The 19088-nt window shown below is 36.5% G+C and overlaps 2 protein-coding genes across 3 annotated transcripts in view; one reads left to right on the forward strand and one right to left on the reverse strand.

The window, feature by feature from the left end:
• Positions 1 to 1796: 1796 nt before the first annotated feature.
• Positions 1797 to 13005, reverse strand: kifbp (kinesin family binding protein). 2 transcript variants are annotated; one of them, XM_073919103.1, is made up of 8 exons: positions 12536 to 12995; positions 12334 to 12432; positions 12204 to 12254; positions 8287 to 8366; positions 8014 to 8197; positions 5124 to 5217; positions 3097 to 3209; positions 1799 to 3018 (listed from the first exon to the last, which is right to left on the reverse strand). In XM_073919103.1, the coding sequence occupies exons 5-8, from the start codon at positions 8188 to 8190 to the stop codon at positions 2140 to 2142; spliced, it is 1263 nt and encodes a 420-aa protein (XP_073775204.1). In that variant the 5' UTR covers positions 8191 to 8197; positions 8287 to 8366; positions 12204 to 12254; positions 12334 to 12432; positions 12536 to 12995; the 3' UTR covers positions 1799 to 2139.
• The window catches only part of pik3ap1 (phosphoinositide-3-kinase adaptor protein 1), a 33008-nt gene continuing 26494 nt past the window's right edge, over positions 12575 to 19088 (forward strand). Inside the window, exons 1-2 of the mRNA XM_073920851.1 lie at positions 12575 to 13019; positions 13223 to 13312. The gene's annotated coding sequence lies outside the window, so the exon portion shown is untranslated. The remainder of the gene's footprint in view (positions 13020 to 13222; positions 13313 to 19088) is intronic.

Below are 19088 nucleotides of genomic sequence, written 5' to 3' on the forward strand. Positions count from 1 at the left end.
ATAGTAATTCATTATCATGTGATTAGTTGTGTTGCTTCTCTGCTGTTCACAAACCTAAAATAGTATGTGACAAGACTACTTCAGAATTCACAGATCTCATAAGAGTAGCCAAAAGTACCTGGGTGACCTATTACTGCTGACAAGAGTGTGAAGTGTGTGTAGGAGGAACATTTTACTATCCCATGAGACCACGAGGGAGGTTTTGGGAATGGCAGTGAAAGAGCTGACACAGAAAGATCACGCAATAACGACAACAAATGAGGTGAATGCCTGGATTATGTTCTTACTGCATCCATTCGTAACGAACAGAACATATGCTTTTGACAGCTGAACAGTACAAATTCAAAATATTTACCTCACATGATTACAATTACGATTTCAGACAGAGCCTGACTTTAAAGGGCACCTATTTAACCCCTTTCACAAGATTTAAGATAAGCCTTTGATGTCTTTAGAATGTGTCGGTAAAGTTTCAGCTCAAAATACCTATCAGATTATTTATCATAGCCTCCAGAATCTGCCCATTTTGGTGTCTGAGCACATTGTAGCTGTTTTTGTAGCCTGTGGCTTTAAATGCAGATGAGCTGCTTTTCCCTGCCGAAGACTGAGACCGAAGCTGAAATACAGCTCATTAGTCAAAAATACCAAGCAAGTTTATTTTAAGTATTTGTGTTGGAGTTTATTCAAGGCTTTTCGAAATGATGAGTCTCACACAAATGCCGTTTGCAGTCATTTTAGTCTTTACAAACATGCTCTGATTTAAAAAAACGTTTTAAACTTATAATAATCCCAGAGATTTGAAACAGATATTTTGATCCCAGTTTATTTTCTAAAAAATGTTCCGTGGACATGTGTATACATGTTATTATAGAAACATGTCAATCAATTTGGTGGGCGGGGAAAACCGCACTCTTAGGTCATGTTGCGGTGGGCCTCAAAATCACTGGGATTTGGGTCCTATTTTAATATCAGAAAATAAAAAAGGGACTTGTTGGGTTTATATCACCCCAATATGACTGTGGACACGACGTTCCTACACACTGTTCTGTCCAAACAGCTTACTAAAGTTGATTTTCCTCACACCCTTTAAATGGTTCACTTTGGTTCAACTTGAAGTAAATAGTTCACTTCAAAATGCTTTCATTAGTCACCCTCATTTCGTTCCAATCTCCTGAGGCCTTTGTTCATCTTAACACAATTTAAAATATTTTAGATGAAATCCAAGAGTTCTCTGACACTCCATAATCAGCAAGATGTGTAAAGTTCAGAAATGGAACCAAAAACACTGTCAAAACATATCAGTGGTACAACTGTAATCTTACGAAGCTCCAAGAACAGTTATGAGTGTCAAAAAACATGTAAAATTACTGTTTCCTTATACCTTCTGTATAAGACCAGGGTGCACTCTTAAATGGGCAATATGCCTGTGTGTTGTGCTACAGTACTGCCTCTAATGGCCATAAGTCATGATGCCCATAAGATGCAGGATGAGAATGCTTACGCTGGCTACTTGCCGAAGAGAAGATATAGGCAAGCAGATTCCTATTTCATTTTCTTTTTGGCAGAAAAAGAAAATCCTTTTTTAAGCTTCATATGATTAGTGAACCACTGAAGTCACATGGACTGTTTCTGGTTGCTTTTCTGAAGTCTCAGGGGACTGGAACAACTTAAGAGTGACCAATTAAAAACATCATTTTCATTTTTGAGTGAACTAACCATTTAAAGATTTGACCAAATAAGAGTAAACAGACAGTCCTTGAAAGTGATTATTCTAAGACAAACGGAAGAGTGGCAACTGTTTGTTTTGCTTGTTTATTGACATAAAATGCTTTATTAGTACAGTTATATCTTACATATTCGTTCTGAACATAACAATCAAACATTTCTCTGCTTAAAATAAAATTGCACATTGGAAATAAATTAGTGACTGTAAATCATGCAGTGACATCGGTTCACAAGAGTGAACTGTTTACTGTTTACTGAGTTTACTGTTACTGTCACAGAGGCTGGAAGAGTTTCTTACAGGCGCTCCAGTGAAAGTGCATTAGACGCATCTACTGTATAGGTCTGGTATGGAGCAAGGGGTAGTGTACATTTGTCAAGTGTTCATATTTATGTAAAAGGCCACCATTCACCATTTCAGTTGGAGGAGGCAAGAGTGGATCGAATTCTGTTGATCTTCAGAGGGAGCAGGGAGACCATCTCCATACTCAGCTCTAGCTCGGTTTCTACAGCGTTCTTGGCTTCTGGATTCTCCTCACAGTACTGCACTACGAAGTTGTAGGACTCCAGTGAAAGACTGAGATTCTCCATTTGGGTGGCCAGATTACTGGAAATGAGCTTGGAGTGTAATCTGGCGACACGGAATTTGGCGACCAGCGCCGGCCTCAGCAGGTCATCCTCCAGCTTTTCGGGAAACTTGCCCTCTGGTGAACGAGTGGAGTCGAGGAACATCTGATAATACTTCATGGAGGACGAGCACAAGTGGTTGAACTTCTTAATGGTGTGCACATCTGGCTGATCCAGCTTGTCGGCCACCGCCAGCTTCAGGTCCATCATCTCGTAATAGGTTTCGGCAAGTTCAAACTGCAGCTGCCGGCAGATTAACAAATAGTACTGAGCGTTCAGATCCTTGCAGATAGGCTCCAGCATGTCGACGCGGCGTTTGTGCATTTTACAGCGTCGTTCCAGATCTTCTTCAAAGAAGGCCAGGACTTTAAAGAGCGCACTATGGTCCTGCAAGATCTCAATGTGATCTGTCACGTGACCATCCATCGCGAAATACTCTTTGGCTTGGGTGACATAGCTTTGACCCACCAGGAAGATGCTACGGGCTTCTTCAAACTCCAGTGGAAGCATGCTACTTACTTTCTCTTCCAGGCTGCAAATGGAGTCGAAGGTATCGCTTGAACCAAAAAGGATGGCGCTTTTTCTTCCCTTCTCTTTTTCTTCCTCTTCATTTCGACGTGCTCTCTTTAGTTCATCCTGACGGTCCAAGTCTAGTTCTCCAATGTTATCCTGTGCAGTGATGGATAGTACTTAAAGACGACTTTAAATTATATAAAAATGTCATTTAAAAAAGCATGGCTACTGTACCTCAAGAAGTTTTTTAGCATCTTGCAACAAATTAAGGCAATATTTGATCCAGCATCTGGCAATTTCAGCTCGCTTCTGCAGGAGCTCTTCACGTTTTTCACTTTCAGCCTCACCTTTGGAAAAAAGCCACAGCAATTCATGGAAATGTATCAGCAAATGCAATTCAGGCTTTTTACATTTTTTTCAACATTTTAAATATAGCTACTTTTCTTTTTACTATTAGTTTTGCCTTACGTGTTTACACTGACAATTTCGGGTGAACTGTACCTTTATTTTAAATAATATACACTCACTGGCCACTTTATTAGGTACATCTGTTTAACTGCTTGTTAACGCAAATGTCTAATCAGTCAATCACATGGCAGCAATTCAATGCATTTAGGCATGTAGACATGGTCAAGATGATCTGCTGCAGTACAAACTGAGCATGAGATAGGGGAAGAAAGGTGATTTAAGTGACTTTGAACGTGGCATGGTTGTTGGAACCAGACAGGCTGGTCGTAGTATTACAGAGACAGCTGATCTACTGGGATTTTCACACACAACCATCTCTAGGGTTTACAGAAAATGGTGTGAAAAAAACAGAAAATATCCAGTGAATGGCAGTTCTGTGGGCGCAAATGCCTTGTGGATGCCTGAGGTCAGAAGAGAATAGCTAGACTGGTCCGAGCTGATAAAAAGGCAACAGTAACTCACATAACGACTTGTTACAACCAAGGTCTGCAGAAGAGCATCTCTGAACACACAACATGTCTAGCCTTGAGGTGAATGGGCTACAGCAGCAGAAGACCACACTGGGTGCCACTCCTGTCAGCTAGGAGCAGGAAACTGAGGCTATAATTCACACCAAAATTGGACAATAGAGGATTGGAAAAACGTTGCCTGGTCTGATAAGTCTCGATTTCTGCTGCGACATTCAGATGGTAGGGTCAGAATTTTATTCCCATCCCTTAATGATGACTGTGTACCTGTCTTCTGATGGCTACTTATCCAGCAGGATAACGCGCCATGTCATAAAGTACAAATCATCTCAGACTGGTTTCTTGAACATGACAATGAGTTCAATGTACTCAAATGGCCTCCACAGTCACCAGATATCAATCCAATAGAGCACCTTTGGTATGTGGTGGAACAGGAAATTTGCATCATGGATGTGCGGCTGACAAATCTGCAGCTACTGAATGATGCTATCATGTCAATATGGACCAAAATCTCTGAGAAATATTTCCAGTATCTTGTTAAATCTATGCCATGAAGGATTAAGGCAGTTCTGAAGGCAAAAGACAGTCCAACCCGGTACTAGGTAAGGGGTACCTAAATAAGTGGCAGGTGAGTGTAAATATTTAGTAAATATTTAGTTTAAACAGTGAAGTGTTTTTTTTTTTGTGGCAGAAGTAGTTTATCTTTACTTTATATCTCAAAGAGGAAAAAAATTAAACTTAATAAACAAATATAGAATGAAAATAGAATGAATAGAGAAGTCCTAAAGAAGACTAATGATATTTACTGGTATAGTATTGTTCAACAGATTGTATTTTAAACTAATACCTTTATTCAGCAAAGTGAAAAATTCAGTCTTTAAAAGTGACAATTAACACTTTTATAGATATATAGGGTTTCCCAAAAATCAATAATCTTCAAAAAACTTTACTAACAAAATATTGTTCACAGTCAATAAACGTTAGATTTTGACATATTTGACTAAAAAAAGGCCTCTTCCCTCTTGTAAAATATGTAGGTTTTGTACAACCTCAGGATCTGGTGCAACATAAAACAACCGCATACATGAGTGTTACAATAACAGACGGACTGGCCCAAACGCCACTGTTTCAGAAGAATTACAATCAAAAACAGCATCATTACAGTGAAAGTTTCACTATGAGTTCACTAGGGAACAGACTAAAATTAGGGACTTCTGTTTTCATTTATCAACCTCGGCACATCATACAGAAAAGAAAAATGCCGGGAAATACACAATATCCAATAATATAAAAGAATGTACAGTCAAACACCAGATCGAAACTCACTTTCTTTGGCAGCTGCCTCTGAGGGGATCTCTCCAGCAAGGTTAGCGATGACACTGGCAGCAGCCAAACAATGACGAGCCTCCATATATCGGGTCTATGCCATAACAAAAACAGAGAGATACCTCAAATTATTCTGAACATGATCAAAATGTCAAGATACCTAAAAAAACTAACTGGCAAAATATATCTATATTATCTATAGGCACAGTTGGTCGTTTTAGCCTCTAGAGGGCGATTATTCACAAGAAAACAAAGGCAGTTTGATGATGTAATTGAGCATGGAATCATGGGAGTTGTCACATTCATTACATCCTACAGGACTTATTATAATGCTTGTAATTTGTATTTAAAAAAAAAAACGTCTCCTTAAGTTAAACAGTTGACGAACCATTTTTGAATACATCCAGCCAATTACCCTGTTAATGATTTTTGCAATTTGCACAGTATTTAACTGTAATATGAACTGTAAGAAACTATAGGCAGTTATGCAGTATGTTACTGTATTTTAAAGTTTCCACTGTGAAAATTACTGTATTTTACTGTAAAGATATACAGCACTGCAAATACATGTACAGCAAGATAAATAAAGTAGGGTAAGACTTTATTGTCCCTGTTAGGGCTCTTGCTCTCAGCTGCAGTCGTCACATACATATAAAAACATTACGAATATACAAAAACAGATGTGTATTTACATAAAGAAATCTACACATTTTTCTTCACAATAGAAATACTATCAATCCAAGCCACCACTATTTAATAGCTTAAAACTCACTAAAATAGTTTTTATATCTATTTAATTTACAGTAAGGAACTCTAAACCTTTTCCCCGAAGGTAACAACTGGCCTATTTATTAATATGCTGCAGTGTCATCTGTTCTGATAAACCAATAATTTTCCAAGTAGTGTAAATCAAATGAACCAATTTAGTTCTCAGATGCACAGTTGCCGATCAGGTTGTGATGCCGCACCTTATTAGGCTCTCTTAATAAATAGTGTGATAAATTATGATCATACAATTTTGATCCACTCCATGAATTCTCAGACAATGTAAAAAAATACAGTCGTTGTTGAAGCTTTCAGCTGAGATTGTCAACCTGTATATTCCATTTCAGTCAATTATTGAAGAAGACACCAAGATAATTGTATGAAGTTACCTTGCAGACATTTAAAGCTAGAAGTTTAGAAATAGTTATAGCCCCTTGAGATGATCTCATTTTCGAGGGGGTCCCTAAGAAGTACACAAACGGAACTTAGGTTAAAGCAAGCTAAAGATTTGTATAATATTCAATGATAGGATCTATCTTAATCTAAAAACAAACCTTCATAAAGAGTTGAAGAGTATTTAAAGGTTTTAATTTAACATCAGATGTATTGTTATAAATAATACCAGCATAATCAATAATAGAGAAAATTAATTGAGAAATATTTTTTTTACTTACTTGAAACAAAAAAAAACAATTAATACTACGATAAAGAGAGCCTAAAAGCTGAAATGACTTTTAAATTATTTGATTTAATTAATTTATTTTCAAACTAAAAATATGATACATAAAATATCATTATCAAAAAGAAATACATTTCAACATGGTCGAAAATGGAGCGGGATGAAGCATAAGCTTATTATTCTCCCACCCCATTACCCCATACATCATTCGTTTATTACTTAAACTTATTTATTCTTTTACCTATCTCTTTTTTGTACATGAAACAAATTTGATCCATTTGGCATCTTTGACAAATAATATGTTTGATTCCATTTGTACCTTTTCATTTTGTAACATAGACCCAAAGAAGAAAATAAAGAAAAAAATACATAGTACTGCAAATAGAAAAAATAAACAACAACAACAACAACATAGTATTGCAAATAGCCATTAATTAAAATTATCATACCTTTCTCTTTTTATCCTTTTCAATAACCTTCATCATCATATTCCTTTATTAAGATATATTTATAGTTTTTTTAATTGATTAATATCCTGACGTTGTTTTAGAGTCTGATCTAGACTGTTCCATAGTTTTACACCACGTACAGACATACACAAACTTTTTAAAGTTGTTCTTGTTTTCAACCTCCTAAAATTTAGTTCTCTCAGATTATACCCCCCTTGTCGTTCTTCAAAAAACTTTTGTATACATTTCTGAAGTAGTTTATTCCTAGCTTTAAACATAAATTGTGCTGTTTTAAACTTAACTAAATCATTGAACTTAAGTATCTTTAATTTAAAAAATAAAGGATTTGTATGCTCTAAATACCCGACATGTTCTATTAGTCGAATTACTTTTTTCTGCATTGTACATATGGATCATAAATTAGATTTATATGTATTCTGCCAAATTTCAACACAATAACTCATGTATGGCAACATAAGTGTGTTATATAATATATACATTGATTTATTTTCCATGATAAATCTTGCTTTATACACTATTGCTACAGTTTTTACTAATTTTGATATCACATTATTTATTTGCAGTTTCCATCAAATTTTATAATCCAATACAACACCAAGAAACTTAATTGCATACACTCTTTCTATAACTTCATTATTAATTTGTATTATTGTACTTTTGAATTAAAAAATCGATACGGGATATAAAGGACAGTTCAGTATCGAGCCAATGTCCTAGAAATTTAAATTTGTCAATATTAGAAAACTGTGACCCATCATCAATTCTAATATCATATATCTATGTCTACAAACAGTAAATGTGGTATTTTTGCTTTAATTAATTTACAGTAAGATACATAGATTATACAGGAAATAGTTAACCATGTAAGCATGTTAACAAAACTGATCTGAAGCGAATAAGATACATAAACTCAATGGACCACACAATTGCTAATTACTGTAATACTTCTTTTAATCAACCTGTATATGAATTGTACCTTGGTGATGTAGTACTGTGACAGTGTGGCTGCATTAATGGCCCACTCCAGAGGCGCAAACTGCTTGTACTCCAGCTGTCTCTGTAGGGTGCTGTGACAGTACTGTGCAGCTCTCTCATACTGCTGCAGATTCTTGTACACTTGAGCCAGGTAATACAGCGTGTGCGTATATGCCATTTCAAACCTATTCGGCACATATGGGGAAAACGTGGGGTTAAAATACTCCTGGTTCATAGTCATTTTATTGAGTATATTTAAAGAGAGGGATGTTACCTTCTAATCTTCTCTTGTTGGGATAATTCTTCTCCTTCTGGCACAAAAAAGTCTTGAAGATCCAGGGGTGGTTGACCATCCTAATGTGCATAAAGCAAACAAAACACAAATCTCATATCATTTACTGATACCCATAGAGAGACAAAAATGGCTATTAGTGCCCTGTGATTTTTGTGTTGTAGAAAATTAGGGTAGAATCACAACAATTAAAAGTATTAAATGGAAAAACATTCAATTGTTATAATTGAATTTTTGTTTAAACTAAATCAGGGGTGCCCAAACTTTTTCCTATAAAGGGTCAAAAACAAAACTTGACTGAGGGTTGTGAGCTAAAAATATACCAACCTGTGTTACATTAAACTTGCCAAGGGGAATTGCCTCATTTATTCGATAATATAAACAAAAGATAACGTTGATTCGAATTGTATTTAATATCTAATGCAGCATTGTTTTTAACATTTTATAATAAGCTATTTACAGTAAAAACATAAACATTTCCATTTATAACACAATGGAGCTCAATGTTGAATACACTAGTTGAGCTGCACCTGCCTTTACTTTGATATGCTCGTAGATGTCAGATGTACTGTTTGTCAAGTGACAATATTTACTTTTTAAAAGTCTAATTCATTTACAACATTTAATTGAATCATTTAACTTCAGTTGCGTTTTTTGTAGCTCAGGAATTAAACTAAGAAACAAAAGATTACTTTAAATTTAAATTTCAAAATGACGACATCTGTCAAGGACATTCGCCCCAACCACCAACATTCTCCCTCTCTTTTCAGATGGGATGGCGGGCCGAATCAAAGGTTACCTTGTGCCAACTTTGGGCATCTCTGTACTAAATGATTGTTATTTGGTAAAATAAATATAACAGAATTTAGGGAAAATAATTTTAAAGAGCTATATGGAAAAAAATCTAATTGTGTATTATATTAATATTTAATGAATACATTCACAAATAGACCAAAAAGCTCATGCAGCTACATTCAGCCCATATCGTTGAGTGAATCAGACATTATTATAGAAACCTCTGTAATATGAATTATAAATATGCATGGTAATAAAAGCTATTTTTAAAAATGTAAATGTACTCCAATTTGTGTATCTATGCAAAATTCAGTGCTGTTTACTTTAGTTTTGTTAGAATTAATTGTCACGCCAATAAGAAACGAGCAACTACGGCATATCGATAATTAATTAAAAAAAAAAAGAAAACTGAGTCATGGAATACTGTAAATTCACATAAAATCAATATATTACAAAATATTGTATCTAAAGATACAAACAACATCTTACAGTTTTATTTTTTGTTTTGATTGTGTATATTGCTTTTAATTATTAAAATTATTTCCACATTACCATTTTAATATGACTTACCTTTCTCCTTTATTAAAGGTGTTTAATATAGTGGTTATCAGCTTCAGTCTTAGTAACCACTCAGCACATTTTGTTCAGTTTATAGAGCCAAAGCCACTGGAAAACGTACCTGCCTCCCTTTGCCAAGATCAGCACAATAGCTAAAGCTACTGCTCTGCCATTACTCAGATCTGCAGCAGCTAATCTTCAACATGTCTACCCTTTAAACATAGATTTGATTGATCTATTTATACTACTATTTTTATACCTTCTACTGTTTTGTTAGTCACTAGTAATTTTGTGAAAGAGAAGATATAGTGTATGTCACTTATGATTTCTATATTCTCCGCTAATAGTAACTGACTCTCACAATATCAACGAAAATTCAACAGACGTTAAGCAAGGTCCCAAATCATCCCTCACCAGTGTTGCCAGATTGGGTAATTTCCTGCCCAATTAGGCAGTTTGTATTTGATTGTGCAGGTAAAAGAAAAAAAATTTTTGACAAAATTTGGGAGGTTTAAAAAAATATAACTTTTATATGCAACTTTAATATTCAACAAAACATAACTGTGTGCTCCTACTCCGTTCAGTTAGTAGTGACTGGTGCATAGTGCAAGCCGAGTGGGCCCACCCGTAAGAGGAGGGGAAAGAAAGTCCAAGGACAAATCTGACTCGCCTTCGTGTGCACACGCATTACGCAGCGCCTGCAGTTAAACTCACAGCACTTTATCATAACACTTATATCGATCTTTTTTTCCACAATTGACAGCAAGAACAAACACAGAAGCATTGTCTGATTGACAAGCAGCCCCTAAATATGTTCAAAAGGATTTAAAACACCAAATAGGACAAATTTATACCCCATTTCGTAAAAACATACTCTAACATTAAGTGCAGTGCAGTGTGTGGGTGAGAAGGAGGCAGTGTTTCGATGTGATCCAGTTATGTTTTGGTTCTGTGACTGCAGGTGTTGGTTGCTGTATGGTTAAAAATTATGACAGTTAAAGTAACCAGGTTAATTTCGATTTAAATTAACTAAAATAAAATAAAATATTAATATAATATTTTGGGAGTTTTATGTGCATTTCCGACAGCTTTTGAGCTGGAAAAATCAGCTTTACCTGGCAACACTGCCCCACATCATTAGGGCTGAATGGGCTGTATGCACAGCTAGTGTTTTTCAGCTAATGATGAACTTCTGATGACAGGTTTATGTGACTATTTTCAATTTCATAATTAATTCAAATATAATCAGTTTATTAGACTTAAGCATTCATTTGGTTGTTAATGCATAAAAAGAGACTGTTTAAACGCAGGTGCCTTCATTAGCAGCAGGCCAGCACAGATGCTCCATTGAAAATACTGGGGTAAAATTAATTTCCATATTTTAAAGACACGGTGTGGTAAAAATATAATTAAATGCAGTGCTTCTTTTTTGGTCGGATACCCATTTTATATCTTATCTCAGCTAGGCATTGAAGATCGTTGTTTTTTAAAGATATCAGATCTTTAACACTGCAATTTTGTATGGGATGAAAATTCACCAGAAGCCCTGGGGCTGACTGAAATTAAAAGTTTGTGTGCACATACCCCATCTGAGTAAACAGACAGTAGGTGCGTCCCAAATCACATACTTTTGCACTATTCTACGCCATTTTGTAGTAGAAATAGTGTAAGTAGTGCGTTCACACTGAAAACTCTAAAAATAATAAGTGCGCTCTAATTACTCGGATGATGCACTTATTCAACAGATAAAAGTAGGTGTGTAATGATGGACACTTCACGCAATTCACAGTCGCTGCCTTACTTATGGTAGCGGGAGGGGCGGAGCCATCGGAGGCACATGTTGGATATATTTATTTTGGATTATGAAAGCAAAATTCTCCTCTGAGAGAGATTATACCACCTCCCGATAGTGAATGAGGTTATACTCACGGCAGGTATTATGTGGTTGTTTGGTCATTTATTTGGAAACCGTCAAACTTCATCAGGGAAGCGGTTTGAATTTCTGCGTAGTGTTTCATTTGGGACGACACTACATACATATACTATGCTGTTGGAAGTGTAAGTGCATAAGTACATAGTGCATAAGTGCATAGTGTGCCATTTGGGACGCAGCTAGTGATTATCAAGTGCACTCATTCAGTCCCACAATGCACTGCAATAGTGTACACTTACAAGGTTGTGCATCTTGACAGAAGATGGCGCCCAGAGCTCATTCCAGTAGATCCATTTTAATTGCTGGTCCACTGTGGGTACAGCTAAATATCATGAAGCCATAATTTCTGATTCAAGTTGTTATTAAATAGTTTAATTTAGATTTACACATAGATAAATCTAATCAATACAGCTGGAGCTCCCAGATTACCAAATTTCACTCATTCAAGTGTGAAGGCTGTGCCAGGCTCTTGCTGTGCTAAAGATTTAGGTAAGGTTTTCAGTGTCAGTGGTTGCTAATATGATTTTCACTATTGAGAATTTGTAAACAATATTTTTTTGTTAAATATTATTAAGGAGAAAGTCCGACTGTGTGAATGTAAAACTAACTTTACCTCAATACGTCATAGCAACGTCATGTGGAACTCGCATCTGACGCTCTGCATCTGCAGTTGTTGATGGTAAGGAAGACTTTGACAGCTGAAGCTCACACGCATCACAATCAAACAAACACGCATAACACACCTCTTTCATGTAGACCAAATACATCGTTTCGGCAATCTCCAGAAATCCTTGTGCTTTTTCAATCTCATCTCTTCCCGCCCACAAAATGCCGAGCTGATTCTGTCAAAAACACAATCGTCATACGTCAACCAGCAAGAGAAGCACGTTTATTGAGTCATACCAGGCTTTTTAGAAAATAATAATCCATGTAGTGTGAATTTACCCGGACATGTATAAATAAGGAGACGTTCTCCCGTGTTGTGGTGCACTTGTCAATGAGCTTCATGCAGACCATGAGGTGCAGCTCTCCAGCCGACAGCTCCTCCGTCTCTATGTGGTTCACGCCGAGATGATATTGCAGCACCGCGAGCCTGGCCGCTCTCAGGCCGGCTGCAGAGTCTCCAGTGAACGTTTTCTCAAAACCATCCTCCGGCTCACCATCCGCCGTTTGGCTGGACTCACAGTCCGCTTCATCCCCAGCCTCGCCCTGCTCCTCGATTTCAATCTTTTTCAAAGAACAGTGGATTTCCTTCAGCAGATCTCTGGCTTTGTATTTCGATCGGAAAGGGTTATTCTCTGGGTCTTTTTTCGACTCTATTTCGGAAAGCTCTTGGGCAAGGCGAAATTTCTCGCACACGGCCCTCCACTCGATACTGTTGTTGGCAGCCATGTTTCCCTCTAGCAATAAATAGTGTTCACCAGCAGAGGTCAGTCCCGAGACACAAGCAACGCACAGCTAGTAGTTTTAGTTTACTTTAGTTACTTGTTTATTTAAAATATCATATTAGTTACTGATTCATTTAAAATAGCATATGAAATGATCTCATCATAAAGTCTCGATGTGACTAGTACTTATTATGTGTCTGTTATTATTGGCTGGATTTACTTTCCGACTCTCTGTTCTTTCCAGATTCTCTGGCTCCATCTACAGGTCAATGAAAGTCAGAGATGTAAACAAACAGGCTTCCTGTGGGGTGTGAGTTGTTGGCGGATGTGGCAGGTGAAGTACTTTATACATGGGCTTGTTCCAGTACCCACATTTGCGGTTTTTCCTCCGTGTGGTCAAAATATCTCAAGTGTAAAGTCCCCGTGTTACTTAGAAATAACAGATTCTGAACCATCTAAAACAAGTTGTCAGTAATCTAATTAAAGCAATGTCTAAATTACTTCCCTATACTGGGGGAAAATAGCCTAAATAAAATTCTCTTAACCATGTTCTGTAAAATGCAAATTATGTGGAAGTAACGTTGTTTCTTAATCTTTGTCACTTGAATGTTTTATTATGTTTAACTGTGTGTTTAAAAGTTTACTTATTCACCACCAAAGTAAGCCATGCTTTAAAGTGTATCCTTAACATTTAAGTAAACAACAGTAGTTTTTTGTTATTGTCTGTAGCCTATTGTGCCATAGATACACAGCAGCTATTGTGCCATAGATACACAGCACTCACAACATAAGTGACCTAAATTAAACACAGACCTCAGTACTTGGTACAACACACAATAATGAAACCGTCATGTTTTTTGCAGTGTGAAGGAGTTTTTTTTTCAATAGAAAATTAAGCCCATAAGTAACTACATATAAGAAAAAAGTAAATAATTGGAAATAATGAAAATGGCTTAATGTATGATTAGAACATCTTTGCTTAAAAGTATTTTTTTGATATTTAAATGAATCATTACAAACAGTGAAGTGATGCAACTGATGCCTGTAGGTTAGATGATAATGATAACTATCAAATCTATTCTGCATACTCCACATTCATATAACAGCTACATACTTTTTAACGTGTGCTTAAAATAAATACCTGCTAAAAAGTGTCATGAACCCCCTTCTTTCTAAAGTCTATGGTGGAGTGCTGTGAGCAGAAGGGAGGAGTGGGCAGAGCAGGGAAAAAAGAGGGGGTGTACAACTGTCAGTTGGCTCAATAACAATTCTGACACAAAACATGAGATGGCATGATTTTGTTGTTTACAAAGTTAAAATGCAAAAGAAATAAACAGTATTTAAATGCCCGGTTACATGTATGATATACTGTTTGTAATTTCATATAATATATCTACATAACCACAATTTGTTCTATTATTATAATCATGTTTATATAAACACTATGCATCCCAGAGATGGGTTGCGGCTGGAAGGGCATCCGCTGCGTTAAACATGTGTTGGATATGTTGATGGTTCATTTAGCTGTGGCGACCATAGATTAATAAAGGGTCTAAGCTGAAAAGAAAGTGAATGAATGAATAAGTAAATAAACACTATAAATAATGAGGACTTCCCTTCTGCTGAATCCCTAGGTCTAGAGCAGTACAGTAGCTTACAGCAGGTCTCATTCACTATCTATTCCAACCTTTAGCCCTGGCTGGAAATGTAGTGGATTTTAAATATAGTCGAACACAGCAGCATGGTGATGTGTCTGAATGGTAACAAACCTAACTGATAAAAGTCAAAGTCTGCCACTCTCCCATTCTCGTACAGCTCTCCGGACAAAAAGGCTTGCTAGTTGCTACACACAAACAGGTTGGCTGTATCAGTAGCCCTGACACCATTGCAGGGAATGCCATGCAACACACCTCATGGGTCATGGAAGCAGACACAACTTTTTACAACCATTTATATACTGCGTGCCATTCGTCGTCTCACAACTTGGCAGGTCTGTCCATAAAGCATGTGCGGTCATGAATAATTAAGAAGCAGGGTCTTCTCATAGCGTAAGAAAACTCTATGAATAATATTGAGAAACCAACATGTCATCCCTGGACAGACAGATCCTCAGACAGGTGCATTATCACAGATTTTCATCCCGCCCCGATAATGATTTTAAACCCAGAAGATGAAATTAGCTGACAAAGGCTCAAAATTTTCCAGTTTTTCCCACAATTAAAGCGAACTGGTGCCAACGTTGTCTTAATGATGCTCAACACACACAACTCTGTTACAATCTCAAAAAAGTACTCGAGGGTTTCTTAAACCTTTAAAAGAGTGGGAGAGCTCAGACACTTCCTACACGAAATTGTGTAGGTTTGTCACAATTTAGGATAATGCCCAACTGTGGTCCTCATTGGCTGCCTGGTTATGTCTGTTTCAACCTTCAAACACTGTAGTTACTTGAGATGTTAAAACTGACAACATCATTACTCTCATATCACTATTTAAGAAGGCTGGAAAGAAGCTGAAATTCCACCATAGTAATGGACATTTGGTTTCCAACATGCACCTTAAGCCCTACAGAATAGCCCCTTTCACACATGCACACTTTTACTGAAAAATACCGGTACATTGCCAAAAAAAGATCACGTGTGAACAGGCCCTTTTGAAAAAATTAAATAAAAACAGGAAATTAGTTCTGGCAATGTGTGATGGTGTGAGATGTCTAGTCTGGGCCAATCAAACAATCTGATGCTGATGATACATTCATTATATTTACAGGGAAAATAATAATTATAATAATAAAATAATTTGTCCAGATACATTAAGTTGTTAATTAGATAATGCTCCTTTGTTTTTTATTTGTGCCAACTGTGAAAAAAACAAAACAACATTGATAAAACGCTTTTGATAAACCGCTGTGAGTTTAATTGCAAGTGCTGCACTCAACTGTGTAATGTGCAAACACACAATTTGGTACAACACCGGAAGTTTCTCATTTCAAAGAGGGTCTCACAGGCTGCAGCTCATGCTTAAATGAATCTCTTGACATGTGAAAGTGCTCCGTTCACATTTCTTCATCGAGTTGTTCAACACACTTTTCCATTTAAAAATTTGATAAGTGGGCCATGTGAGTTTGGCCAGTCTTGACCCACATTTAAAATACACTAAAATCATTTTTAAGTAAAGAAAAAAAATTCTACCAATCAGGTCACTTTGAGAAAAAGCGTGCCCAGAGTGTGCCTAAAGCGCATCACTCCATGGGTTTATCAATTTCATTGCAATCGTGACACACCAACCTATCTGGCCCAGTTCAGGCCCAGTTATGAGTTATTAACTTGGCTGAGACTTGGCCCAGATATGGTCTGTGTTTGGCTCTTGTCTGGAAGCCAGATTTGGTCCAGTCATGTACCGTAATTCACTGCGGCATGTGGGCCAAGCAAAACCTGATTGTGTGGGCCAGAGCTGGGCCAGAGAAATTTTGCTATGTGGGTAGTATCACTGTGTGAAAGGGCGTAGTGATAACAAACATCAATCAGATCAGTGCCATAGACAGTGCAGACTCTTGAAAAGGGGGATTTTAAAGGTGCAGTATGTAAGTTTGACACCCAGTGGTTGAAGTAGATATTGCACGCCTGGTTCAAAACAAGCCAGCGCAGGTTGACAGATTGATGGCATCAACAAAAGTGTGCCTAACTATCAAGCCTAAAGGCTTGATTTAAGGTTGATTAAAATTGTGTTCTCAATGAAAGCAATGCCACGTGATAGAAGGAATATTCTCCATATCAAAAGGAGTTTTTGTTCTAGCACATGAAATTTATATTTTAGAAACTGCTTCTATTTCTTTCTGCTTAACAACAGGAAACTGACAATGTTTACCTCAGGTACATCTCATGTGCTTTATTCAGTGTTAAATGCTAATAATGTGATTTTGAATGCCATTTTAGGTGACATTTATTGACATTTATTTATCTGCAGCAGCAGATAGCTTACCTTAGATCTTGAAAATGAAACAAACCGTTTAAAATTGAACTTCAGAACTGTGACTCGGAGTAAACAAAAATATCAGTGATTCAGCATCTACATTTAATAATGGTAAAAAGCATTATTATGTATTAATTGGAATATAAACCTTACCTTTTCGTAGGAGTGCAGTTAATGCACTATTCTGTGCTTCTGAATGGCTTTATTTAAATTTCCATCGTGTTTCATCTGGTTCATCTGGTTCAACATTAGCTGCTCAGCTAATGTTCATGTTTGTAATATTTATATTATAAGTTAATTGATAACCACCTTGTGGAACTCTGTATCTCCGTCTCATTTTGGAGTCTGCTACTGTCCACTGGAGGTCATATTTTTGTCATGGAAGGACATTTTGACAGCCTTTCAGAGTGAATTAATAAAATACGCGGTTTTCCACCAAGGCAACCCGAGGTGCTAAAATTTAATTGGCTAAACTGACATTGGGTGGGTTAAATGACCAAAACAAAGACATAGAGGTTTGGGCACTGAATGCACATTTTCAAAGCAGAATATCTGACTTGAGCATTGTTTTTCAGATAAACATGAATGTTCACTTAGCATGTTTTTTTTAAATATCTGCAAACATATTAAGATATTGTTATGCTTTAAAAAAGTCAAAACTTACATACGGCACCTGTAAAGAGTCCATATCCTTGTATGACTCCTGTCAGACACAACATTAATGCTACAGTGTTTCAAACCAAATCAAGGTATTCATACTTTGCTTCATTTTACTCAAACATTCGAAACACATTTGAATACATGTTGATGGAAATGGTCATGTGTTTAAACGGCCACTTGTGATCAATCACTGAAAAATGTATGTTGATACCACTTGGCATAAAGGCTACCAGATTTTAGAAGTATTATAGCACCTTTACACTATACCTATGTGTTTATATGGTTTTTTTAATGAGATGAAAAAATTTCAGAGCTCATGATTTCCAGAAAATGATGACTTATGGAGTGCACTTTGCTTTAAATTCTGAGGTGTAATGGTGTTAGTGATAGTGTGATAGCGTGGGCTATTTGTGTGAAGAGGTAGTTTATATTCATATTTGGACAACACTATAGAAATGTTTGAGCTTCAGAAGAGTTAATACAGGACTGTCAAACTCGGTTATTTGAGGGTTGCTGCCTTGAACAGTTAAGTTCCAACTCTGCTTCAACACACTCACTGTTTACCGGCAGGTTTCAACGAGCCTTCATGGCTAAATTAGTTAGATCAGGTGTGTTAAAAAAAAGTTAATTTGCAATTTTTTCCTGCAGCTGGGGTGCTGAAAAAAACATAAAATAACAGCAGTTAAATTACAGAAATTTACTGTAAAATGATGGATGTTGAATTACAGAAATTTCCTTAATTTTGAATTTCTGGTAAATTTCTGTATTGTAACATCTGCTATTTTATGGTAAATTTCTGTAATTTTTTTTATAGTGTAGGGTTAAAGCTGTGGGTGGATTTCTTTCTGAAGGGCTCATTCCTATGCCCTTATAATCCCTTTGTAGGGTCCCTCTGAAGACAATAGATCATAGTGATGAGCTCTGTGTGTAACACCAAATGGCTTCCCCTCTCAATGGATAATTTCCCGAAGTGTCCATCAGTTAAACTTTTCAAAATCCTTAATTCCAAGAGGTCCTATTAAATGGCCAGTTTTGATCACTATGGTTTGGAATGAAACTTCAAATTGGCGTGATGTTGTCATGATATTTTCACTCCGAAGTATCCTTTTAAGTGTGATTTATCTAATTCGAAATGCACTAAAAGTAGAGCTGTGGAGTTTGACAACGGTGAGTTAAGAAAAATTCCCAAACTTTTTAGCCTGTGACCCACAAAGATACAATGCCAGTGACTTGCAACCTCTTATACCCTCTGAGGTCGTTATAAATATATAAACCTTGCACGTAATGGCTCACACATACTCAAAGGTTTTAGTCTATTCATTATTTAATTTTGAAGAATGCCCCTCGGTGACCATCCTTCATGTTCAGTTGTGGCCTTTATTTATTTTTAATGTACACAAGTGCCGTAAAGTTGTCAGAAAGTTTAACCTGGTGCCATAAAATCAATTCTTTCTTTAATATAACAAAATCACCCTTTTTAT

The sequence above is a fragment of the Danio rerio genome, chromosome 13 (assembly GCF_049306965.1).
Source record: "Danio rerio strain Tuebingen ecotype United States chromosome 13, GRCz12tu, whole genome shotgun sequence".
Taxonomy (NCBI): domain Eukaryota; kingdom Metazoa; phylum Chordata; class Actinopteri; order Cypriniformes; family Danionidae; genus Danio; species Danio rerio.